Source organism: Elaeis guineensis, chromosome 3, assembly GCF_000442705.2.
Source record: "Elaeis guineensis isolate ETL-2024a chromosome 3, EG11, whole genome shotgun sequence".
Taxonomy (NCBI): domain Eukaryota; kingdom Viridiplantae; phylum Streptophyta; class Magnoliopsida; order Arecales; family Arecaceae; genus Elaeis; species Elaeis guineensis.
The window spans coordinates 87,063,637-87,075,795 of record NC_025995.2 but is presented as its reverse complement, the minus strand read 5'-3'; the positions used below and the strand labels follow the sequence as shown (position 1 = coordinate 87,075,795).

General features: G+C 40.9%; 1 protein-coding gene across 1 annotated transcript; it reads left to right on the top strand.

The window, feature by feature from the left end:
- The first annotated feature begins 3,592 nt into the window (after window positions 1–3,592).
- On the top strand, window positions 3,593–10,212 carry LOC105041807 (putative lipoxygenase 5). The gene is made up of 9 exons (XM_010918836.4): window positions 3,593–4,076; window positions 4,501–4,781; window positions 5,034–5,271; window positions 6,312–6,635; window positions 7,396–7,481; window positions 7,616–7,723; window positions 7,940–8,244; window positions 8,385–8,651; window positions 9,196–10,212. Exons 1-9 carry the CDS (start codon window positions 3,704–3,706, stop codon window positions 9,950–9,952), a joined length of 2,739 nt encoding a protein of 912 aa, XP_010917138.2. The 5' UTR covers window positions 3,593–3,703; the 3' UTR covers window positions 9,953–10,212.
- Window positions 10,213–12,159: the final 1,947 nt, after the last annotated feature.

The window sequence follows — 12,159 nt, the reverse complement described above, 5'->3', positions numbered from 1 at the left end:
TAAGTCAATCGACCCCCGACTCAAGTCAACCAACTACCGACTTCGACTCAACAACAGTCGATTGATCGGACATACAACTCCAACTCTACATCGGCTGAATATGCGGTTCTGACTCTTCATCAACCAACTGAGCGAACCGCACCGACTTATTGCCGGCTGACCGACTAACGATTCGACTACTACCGATCAACAGCGGACAACTTAGACTATCGGTATAACAGAACTACTAGCCGACGGTCATTTATGGATTCTACCAACATATGGTTGGTTCTACCGATATATGGTCGGCTAATTTGCTCAACATACCATAACCATCACGAACGGTTACCGGCCGCATATCATAGCGTGATCAGTGAAAATTAACGATTCACTATGTGATTATGGTCCGATGATTTAGCGCCATAAAATACGGGACCACGTCCGACGGTTACGAAAATCTCATCTATAAAAAGGGGTAAGGAAAATGGGGCTGGTAAGCGAATTCTGTGCCAAAACTCTACTACTACTTGTATTCAATTCCTGTTCACCAACTTTTCTCTCTGACTTAGACATCGGAGGATTTTCGTCGAATATAAATTCGATCTGTATGAATGCTGTTTTATAGGTGTTCGTTTCCGACGATAGATGATGGGGAGTTGGCCGCAATACCAACAATTTAATCGGATGGAAAAGAGATGATCCTCAAAAACCATTCCAACGTAAACCATTTTGAAAAGTTTGTCAGTGTACGGACTTATTGCCTTCCATACAAATGTTGGTTGACTTTGATAAAATCAACCTATTTCTTTTATTCTGGTAGAAAAATCAACTCGTTCAAGAAATAGTTCCCACTTTTAGTCATCATTTGAAAAGCGACACGCTTTCACTCATGTTCCTTTCATCATTCTAGCTTGAAACTCGATTTTCTTGCAGTTGAGTTGGCTAATATTTCAAAGTAATGCTATTAGTAAAACGGGAATAGCTGCAAAAAAAATTGTGATTGACTTCCAAATTGCCGTTCCTTATGCTTTTGACTTTTACATTTCCTTTCAAAGGGACGGCTTTTTCTCTCCCTTATTTTGGTACCTAGCGCTGCAGGCCTCAAGCATCATTGTTGCCATGTGCTGATGCCTTTTCTTCTGTTATGTTCCAAACCGGCCAGGAAGCTTGGGATCTCACTAGGGAGTTTGATTGATTGAGGTAAAGAGCGGCCTACTATATTTCGCTGGACAAGATCTGGATGTATATACGGGTGTGTGACTAGCATCGGACTAGTTGGAAAGATATGGATTGAATAAAGGAGAGAGAGTAGCATACGTTCACATGTGTTGATCTTTCAAGATTTTTACACCACTATCACAACATCATTTGAGAGAGATAGAAATGCATGATGTATGGCATTGGACTACAGTGGAAAGAATGTAGCACAAGATTACTGTGAAAATGATATACATTAAGGGTGCAACATTGAGCTATAGTAAGAGTGCAACACTGGGCTATAGTAAAGGTGCAGTGTTGGGCTATAATAGAAATTTAAGTTATGTTTACTCATAAGATAAATATCTAAAATAAAAATATAAAATATAATTTTACTTATTTATACTAATACATAATAACTATTCAGAAATATAATAAATGATCATTTTAATGGTTGCTTCTCTATTTGATCTCTACTTTTGATGGTTTTGGTAATTGCTGTCAATCATTTTCCTACTACGTAAGCGTAATCCTTTTACAACTATCAAATTGACAGCTATACCTTATTAGTCTTTAACTTATCCTGGTGTATCTTATGTTGGCCATCTCTTTTAATTCAGCATACTATATAGTCTTTTATTCTTGGAAATCTGGGACTTGTATATTAACCTTGATCTTCCATCAAAATGACTTGAATGAAGCACTTGACCTAATTTTCTACCTCATGACTAAATTATATATATATATATATATGTTCTACGTGGATCTTCACTAATGTGATTTCACATCTAAGTTCTATCTAATCTTAGTAAGACTTATATAATTCTCATCTATTTTGATTCGATCAACTTAATTTACATAACATTTGCTCGTGGCCCCATCTAGATAGTTTGGATGTAGTGTAAATATCTTATGCCTATGTTTACATTCTACCGCACCCTTTCACTCAATTTACAAGCATATTAGTGAACTTAAAAACCTTTAGTTCTGATGGGGATCGATCTCACCAACTCAAAACTTCAATATACTCATCAGTGAGGATCGATCTCACCAATTAGGAATCATCATGATCACCATAAAATCTCAAAATCGAAATATACATCATAAAAGGTTCAAATTTTTATTAGCGAATGCAAACTTTGATTGTCCATAAACATGATTATATGAAGAAATATTTGTTGATACAATATTCCACACACTATTGATCATAAAGATTCAATGGTACTTGATAAAACGAAGCTAGTACCTTTGGTGGCATTCATTGCACTGATCGTACCATCACTTTTTGTGGAATGATGAGTTCTATGATCATCTTTGTGTCATATGGAGCCTAGCTTGTCACCAAAGAGTCTTGATGATTGTCCTGAACACCTGTGTTCAAAGGAGAGCTATTAGGATTGCATGGCCTGTTATCTAGGAACCTCCTTTTACCATAGATAGCTAGAGAGAGAGAGAGAGAGAGCTGAAGACCAGAAGATCTGTCTCATTATGTTGCATGTATCTGGATGACTGTTCTCCAAATAAGAAAGTATGTCCTAGCAATAGTTGCAAGGTACACTTGCACCATTCTAGATGTGCAACATCATCACATGAATTGTCCCACAATCATGTAGCTATGGCTGCTTGGGGCTTCAGTACCAAAGCTAAATCCCTAACCTTTTCCTTCCCTCCCTCATAAGGGATGCGGCATACTGCCATTCAGCTGGTCCACCAATCACAGCCCTCTACTTTTTTTTTTTTTTTTTTTTTTTTTATGGTGATCACATGATGCTTCGTCACCCTATATGGTGGTGTGAGGACATGTTTCGCCCTCGAGTAACCAGGGTTTGCTAGTGGGAGACTGAGCACCATGGCTATTAGTTTTAAAATCCCGAGTGGAGAAGAAATTATTAGTTAGAAGAATTTTACTATATGAATCTTACACTAATCAATAACAAACTAGCGTATCATTCAAAAAAATTAATTTTTTTTTAAAAAAAATTAATTTTTTTAAAAAAAAAATAATTTTTTTTCTTAAAAAAAATAAAAATTATCAACCGATCTTAATAGAAAATTTTTTTTTACATTTAAAATTTTTAATTAAACTTGAATAACAGTATATTTTTTTTGATAATAAATAATATGCTGGTTTGTTATTAGTTGGTGCAAAATATACACGGTAGTCTACAGTTTTAATGTTCTTCTTCTTTTTCTTCTTCTTTTTCTTTAACTCTGGGACCGTAATGTCATTGTATGAAGTCCTCAGGGGCATGAGCCTCCAAGATCGAGTAACCAAGCACCCCAGGTACCTCGAAGCCTCGCAATTTTACTTTATTTTATCGAGCCAAAAAAAAAACGTGGACGGCGTTATCCAATTACCATTTTTGCCCCTGCCTCTCTATATAAGAGCTTCCCGTCCCCCTTTGCCACCGGAACCATATTGCAAGAACCAAGTCAGCAGAGAAAGGAGGTGGGGGACGCACCTCTTCTTTAACCCAAACATCCACACAAGTGAGATTTTGGGAAGCAAAAAAAAAAAAAAAAGCTAATGGCGGCTTCTATCGAAAGCTTGGGCACTTCTTTGATCCAAAGATTGCCTCTCCTTCCTTCCTCGAGCTCTCGAATTTTTCGAGGGGAGCAGAGCAACCTCGGCTTCCAACCTGCTCTGTTTCCGTTGACACAAAGGAGTCTTCATAGGGTGAATAGAGCTGTGAGAGCTCCGGTGGCGGCGGCGGTCACAGAGAAAGTGGTGAAGGTGGTGGCAGAGAAGCCAGTGAGGTTTAAGGTTCGGGCAGCGTTGACGGTGAGGAAGAAGAAAGAGGAGGATTTGAAAGAGAAGATTGCAAGCCAGCTCGATGCCTTCTCGGATAAGATTGGAAGGAACGTCGTTTTGGAGCTCGTCAGCACCGAGATCGATCCATGTAACTCTATGTCTTTTATAATTTATTGAGATTTATTGCAGCTTTTTGATGTTTTTGGTTTGGTTATCAGATACTTATGTGTTTATCTATTCATTTATTTTCTTTCTTTAGTCAAAAAAATAAAAACATGTTTTTCTTCAAGTTTTTCTATTAAATTGGAGTTTTTATGTGGAAAAAAATTAGTTGCCATAGTTCAAACTATTTGTTAACCATGTTTCCCTGTTAGTTCCAACTAAAACTATGTATCTCTAAACAATATTAATTTGGTTCTATAGTTTTTCTTCTTAAGTAGCTATTCCATTCAATTCTACTAGTTTTTCTTCTTAAGTAGCTATTCCATTCAATTCTACTCTTGTTTTCTCTCTTGTTTTAATTGACTTTGTAACTTTGCCTCTGATCATCAATTTCTTCTTCCATATCGAAGGGACACAAAAGCCGAAGAGAAGCAACAAGGCAGTGCTTAGGGACTGGTTTGAGAAGAAGAATGTGAAGGGGGAGAGGGTGGTGTACACAGCTGAATTCATGGTGGACTCCAGCTTCGGCATGCCGGGAGCCATCACGGTGCTGAATCGGCACCAGAAGGAGTTCTTCTTAGAAAGCATCGTCGTCGAGGGCTTCGCCTGTGGTCCTGTCCACTTCTCTTGCTACTCCTGGGTCCAACCCACCAAAATTCACCCCAGCGAGAGGGTCTTCTTCAACAACAAGGTCTCCCATCCTCCCTTGCATACAAAACTTCAAGAATGATTATAATTATAATTAGCACTAATTCATGATGATAATTGAATTATTAGTATTGTTGCTAGAACTTCTATATGCAATTCGATGATTAACAATAACAGCTAACAGTAATGATATGCTAAACTAAGTTTTAGTACTTCAGGTTATACGGTGGTTGCTATTTGAAAGCCACTAGAACTTATAATGAGTCATTTTGTCTTCATGGTTTGGTTGGAACAGCCATATTTGCCAGCAGAGACACCTCCTGGTCTGAAGGAACTAAGGGAGAGGGAGTTGGAGGAGCTAAGAGGCGACGGAATGGGCGAGAGGAAGCTCACTGATAGAATTTACGATTTCGATACTTATAATGACTTAGGCAACCCTGACAAGGGATTCGAGTACGCAAGGCCGATCACCGGAGGAGACAAAATGCCATATCCAAGAAGATGTAGAACAGGGAGGTCCCCAACCAATACAGGTAATGGCACATTTCTACCAAACTAGATTAGTCATGAGAAAGTATTCAGACAAAGATATATATGGCAACTCGTTAAGACATAAATGACAATAAATATCCAGAAATCTAGATATACTTTATGAATTTATATAGATTTAATGTTACGTGAACCAGTTGGTTTTGCTTTTCGAAATTGACCCTAGGCCAAACTTTGCTGTACACTGAACGGCAAAGTATGAGGCTAAGTTGCTTTGTAGACCAAAATTTGGTAGATGATTTAACCCATCCACCTCCATAATGCTCTCAGAAACATTGCTCGGTGGCACCACAGTCGTCCAATTCTTTTATCCATTTAAGCATATATATCAAATGGAAGAATTATTTTAAGATTATGGAGAGAGCATTGCCGTTCACATTCAAACACCGACCCTCTTTCTAGCACAAGCACTTAGAAGAAGGGTGCCAATGAGCAAACTCTTCGGTCTTATTGGCATCTGAATTTGATAATTTGCTAGGAGTGAGACAATTGGTAACAATATAATTTCACAGGTATGTTTATATTAAAAGTTATCTTCTATACCCAAACTGAAACAATATACTGTCACCACATACCTCACCTTCCTTCCATCCCTTGGTGTCGGTGAGACACGGTGCAGGAGGTGGATGCTTGCCAGAGGTGTTTGAGTTCGCAATGTTTTCTGGGTTTTGTCTGCGAAGTGTTTGACCAGTAAAACTATGGGATGTTTGACTTGGCAACACGGACTCAGAAAAGTAGGAGGATAGGAAGAATTGGTCTCGATTGTGGTCTGAGTGATAGATGGTCTAATCCTTCTTTAATCCCGACCAACCCCAACTGACCCAATAAACAACAATAATGACCTCAAAACATATTGGACCCTATTCTTCCACAAAGCCAAATTTTTTCTTCTTGTCGTCACAGTGCACATTAGACCTATCCCTTTCAGTAAACAAAGAATTCTGGAAGCCAAAACTTTTTGGTATCTTGAATCAACAAGAAGGTTATGACATTCTGACTTAGTGATTAATGATTTGTGCTGCAGATGTGCATGCAGAGAGCAGAAGGGAGTATCCCTCGCCAATATATGTGCCTCGTGATGAAGCATTTGAGGAGGGTAAGCAAGAGATGTTATCGGCCGGTGCACTGAAAGCATTGCTCCACAACCTTGTGCCATCTTTCGTCGCATCCATTTCTCCGGAGAGCCATGACTTCAAGGCCTTCCACGACATCGACAACCTCTTCAAAGAAGGCCTTCGCTGGAAGAAGACCTTACAGGACCAACTCTTCCATAAGATTCCATTTGTGAGCAAGATTGAAGAGTCCAGCGAGGCCCTGCTCCGATTCGACACCCCGGACATCATAACAAGTAAGCCAATAAATATCTTCTCTTTAATCATTCAAGAATTTGACAAAAAATAGTCAAGGTATAGTTTGAGCATGTCCCCTCATTGATGGAAGAAACCCGTTGCTTTCAATTAAATGCACAACCCCTGTGCCATCTAACCTACGGCATCATTTGCGTCGATCCTGGAGCATAAAGCTAAAAATGAGGAACTACATAATGCAACCCGTAGGTACTGATCACCATGCCTAACGTGGCACTTCTATGCACCTCATAGATAGATCTTGGTCCCCTGTCGATCGATGTGACTCGATGCCGACAGCTGGTACGAGTTTACCTAAGAGCCCAATAATTAAGACAACTTTTAGTTAAACAGTGATGAGATAAATCAAGCAACATCAATGCAAGTGTCTGGTTACACAAATAGAGGACATATGATCTCACTAACTGTATGCTCTTCAAATTAAGTTTACCTCGATCCAAATAGCTAAAAATTGGAATGGGATGTTATTGGTGACAGTGCTAAGATTTGTCCAAGGGATGAAACTTTTATTTTGCCCTCTTGAGAGCCTAAAATATCCAAGGAGACTTTTGACTTGGAAGCATATCATTTTCCTCTCAATTATTTCGGAAGGTCACTTCAGCCAATCAGTTCATACCACGCTATGTTGCTTAGATTTCTGTCGTATCCACTTAGCAGATCATTTTCAATCATGCTATCATCATAATATCTTTCGGCTGTGTATATCTTTTGACCGTTGGTTTTCGATCTGACACCTTTTAGAGGACAAGTTTGCGTGGCTGCGAGATGACGAGTTCGCTCGGCAGGCACTCGCCGGCATTAACCCCGTCAACGTAGAGAGGCTTCAGGTAATTAATACATTTCCAGGATGACTTCTTCCTTTCAGTAAATTGGTCAAGTTATTATCTTATTCTTGATGCAAAGAACTTTCTTTATAATGAGAAATTTGCAAATGTTAAGGGTGTATTCTTTGCCTCTTTAGGTGTTCCCTCCTGTTAGCAAGCTCGATCCCACCATATATGGTCCTCCTGAATCTGCCATCAAAGAGGAGCACATTATTGGCCATCTCGGTGGCATGTCAGTCCAACAGGTAATTCTTTTAAGAAAGAAACAAAAATTGATAAATGCTTGCCGAAATCCAGAGTCACATTCATCTTATAAGATGTGGTGCTCTTCTGTTGTTAATTTGGAGCCTATCATCAAATTATCGCTAGTAGAGCAGTATCATATTCACGTTATCTAATATTAACTACACTCCATCTAGTTCCATATTTTGCTCATGCTTGTTCAAAAATCTTGATGACAGGCACTGGAGGAGAACAAGCTATTCATGTTGGATTACCATGATGTTTACCTCCCATTTCTTGACCGGATCAATGCCCAAGATGGGAGGAAAGCCTATGGCACAAGAACTCTATTTTTCCTCACTCAACTTGGGACTCTGAAGCCAATAGCCATTGAGCTCAGTCTCCCACCAGCAACCCCTGGTTGCTCGAGAGCGAAACGTGTCCTCACACCACCCACCGATGCCACAAACAACTGGCTCTGGCAACTCGCCAAGGCCCACGTCTGCTCCAATGATGCTGGGGTCCACCAACTTGTCAACCACTGGTAAGTTTCTTTAACCGCAAGTGAATCATAGAAGTTGGTAATGGCATGGGTCAATTTAGTTTACAAAGATTACTCCTACTTCAGATTTGCAATTTGAGTGACAACGTGGTAACGTACGTTTTGGTTAAAATTGGCTTTAGGTTGAGGACACATGCGTGCTTGGAGCCCTTCATAATAGCTGCGCATCGACAACTAAGCGCGATGCATCCAATCTTCAAGCTGCTCAACCCCCATATGCGTTACACCCTTGAGATCAATGCTCTTGCTCGCCAAATCCTCATCAGTGGTGGTGGAGTCATCGAGTCTGGCTTCACCCCTGGATCATGTTGCATGGAGATGAGTGTCTCTTTCTATCGGGATCACTGGCGTTTCGATCGAGAGGGCCTCCCTGCCGATCTCATTAGAAGGCAAGTATCTATCAATTCTCTCCAACTTTGACTTTAGCAGACTCACTCATATTAGAAGTGAATTTCATATAGAAATTTATAAAATTATAAAAACCATTAAAAATGTGCAGGTTGTCCAAGAAGTATGAATATTTAAAAACTATGCAATTCTTGTCTTAAGAAAAAAAATATTATGATAAAGAAAAAGAAAACCACGAGCAATTGTAAGAAAACGACGATACCAATGGCAATCATATCAAGAAATATAATGTTATTTGAAAAACCTATATCACTAACAAAATTAAGCATAAAAATTCAAATTTGTGACTAAAATATGCTTGACTTTTAATTATAATTATCTGATATCTTCCACCAATAGTACTTTTTAATAATTCAACAAAATCTTCGATAAGAGAAGAAATGAGACATTCAAATACAAGAAGTATAACAAGTATAATCTTAAAACTAGTGCACCATAAATGATCTCACAATTTGACAACATGATAATCTTCGAAGTCCATATTGGCTGATAAATGCCTATATTTTTATTTTGATTTTGTGACAGAGGCATGGCAATAGAGGACCCTAGCCAACCCCATGGGCTAAAGCTTCTCATAGAGGACTACCCCTACGCCAACGATGGCCTCCTCCTTTGGTCCGCCCTCCAGGCCTGGGTCCGGACCTACGTCCACGCCTACTACCCGAACCCCCACGTCGTCCAAGCCGACCCCGAGCTCCAAGCCTGGTACGCCGAAGCCGTCCGCGTGGGCCACGCCGACAAGAGCGGCGCCGACTGGTGGCCCCGGCTCAGCTCCCCCGCCGACCTTGCCTCCCTGCTCACCACCCTCCTCTGGCTCGCGTCGGCTCAGCACGCCGCGCTCAACTTCGGGCAGTACCCGCTCGGCGGCTACATCCCGAACCGGCCCCCTCTCATGCGCCGGCTCGTCCCCGCCGAGGGCGACCCCGAGTACGACAACTTCCTCGCCGATCCCCACCGATTTTTTCTCTCCGCGCTCCCGAGTTTGACCCAGGCGACGACTTTCATGACGGTCATCGACACGCTCTCGACGCACTCGGAGGACGAGGAGTACCTCGGGGAGCGCCGCGATTCGTATACGTGGACAGGGGATGCCGCGATGGTGGACGCGTGGCATACTTTCGCCGCGGAGGTGAGGCGCGCCGAGGAGGAGATCACGAGGAGGAATGCTGAGCCGGCGAGGAGAAACCGCTGCGGCGCCGGGGTTTTGCCGTATGAATTACTGGCTCCCAGTTCGCCTCCTGGGATCACGTGCAGGGGAGTGCCCAACAGCGTCTCCATTTGAGTTGAGAGTTTTTCTTCTTCTTTTTATTTAACTTGATAAGTGGCCTTTTTTTTTTTTTTTTAATGACAAGGAGAGTTTTTGGGCTATTTCTGTGTAGTATAGTGTAGTGTAAATATACAATAAGGCTGTTTGTATATGGAAGAGCCAAGACATGGATATCATGATAGCAATGTAATTAGTGGTGGGCAAGCATTGTTTGCCATGTATTATTCTAAAAATGATGACTACATTAGTCGGTGATTAATTATCAAATCCGTTTTATCCAAAAAATTATGTGCATAATTGATCTCTTTTTTTTTTTTTGTAATTTTCTTTATGATGGTCGGAAGAAAGAAATTAAGTCCTCAAGCAAATTTATTTACAAAATTTAGCCCCATTTTGACCGTATATGGAGGCCCTTTCATTTATCTACAAATGGATAAATGAATGAATGAATGATAAGTAAAGGTCACACTCGTCCTGTCACTCGTTCTTATTTGGTGCTCCAATTGGAGTTTACGGAATTAGTCCTGTGGTTGTGTTTTAAGGCTAGCCAACATCAACCATTGAGGATTCCCATCTTCACAGTGGGGTTTATACCATGCATTGGAGACTACATGAATGTACCGTGTGAAAGGGACTTGTGAAGTACTGTGCATTGGATAGCCATGCTCTTTTTCCCTTAATCTTTCCACGTTTATTCCTGATAGGTAGATAAGCTGGGCCCAGACTATATACTGTTTGACGGTATCACATATTTATCAAAAACAAAGTCCTCACTGGGTACCATATATCAAGAGAGAAAAAGCCACCGATTGGCTATCCAACTACAGTGTGAAATATAAAAAGGAAGAACTGGGGAATAAGAAGAAAGAAAGGAGGTACGCACTTAGGCACGCACAAAAGGTTGAGAAAGAAAGGAGGCATCCACTTTCTTGAAGTGTCTTTGGACTCCTGTTAGCTGAAGTAGTAAACACTTTTATTAGGCAATTCAGTCCTTCACATTTGTCAAACAAACTGAAAAGATGGATGGGATGGCTTCTACTCGAGGCTTTCCACCTCCTCTACAGGCCTCCGTATTTCCTGCCCATTGTGCAATTGGACCGCGCCAAATCCCACGGTGCATAGCACGCCACGTTACCCTTTATATTTCATCAATTCCCGATTGTGCGCTATCCATCGTGCACATGCTCCAGGATTTGCTCCGGTTCCCTTGGACCTGGTGCGTGCAATAATTTCTCCCTCTCCAGGCCGGCCCCAGCCGTAAAAATATCCAACTTCAAACTACGTCATTGGAGCTCACAAAATTCTTTGGTCAACAAGAACCGAAGTCGTGAACTTTTCAGGTAGTCGGTGTGCCAACCTTTCCCCACCCAATGATTAAAGGCATTCAGAAAAACCACCACACAAGACGAAGGAAAGAAATTTATTGAAAAATGTATATGACTAATGAGTTCCGATGGCTGTGAAGTTCTGTAAAATCATGAATAACCACCGTATCATACACCTTGGAGACGGACGGCTCTCATCAATTATCTCAAAAACTTGTTCGGACATTTTTCTGTGCGACAGACGGCAATGTCACGATGACAAAGAAGAGCCACCCATTTTCAGAATAGATAACATAATAATTGTTGTTGGGGTAGATCTTCGTCGCTTAGCCGACTATCTCTTTTTCTCACTCTCCATCCGATTAGATGCACCATGATTGACTTTTTCTCGTTTCCACACCAGATGAGTTATTATGATTCAACTTGATTTGGAACAACGAGTCTAGATCTAACTGGCATTCGACCGACCAAGATCCATGGGACTCGACTATTGACTAAAGACATCGGACCTAATCAAATCGGCATCTAACCGACTTGGTTCAACATGCAACCTATAATTAACTGGTGATATTCGGCATCGATGCCATGCTAACTACTTGAATTCCGTACATTCCAGAATCAACAATGATTATTCGGCACGTGTATTAACTACATGCGAACGTAGAACACAATAGTCGCCTACGAGTGGCCCATTACTCGGTCTTAATGGCAGTTAATGAGGTAACCACCTACTAAATGTCATAACTCCCACGTCCTGAACGTTCAGGGATGAGAGTTATACAGTAACGACATCACCTACCCTATACATACCGGTAAGTAATGGAGGACCTAGTAAGTTTTCTTATTATAAGCTTTCGCTCTTATTTTTGGCTCTCTTTGACTGTTCCCTGTCTCCAG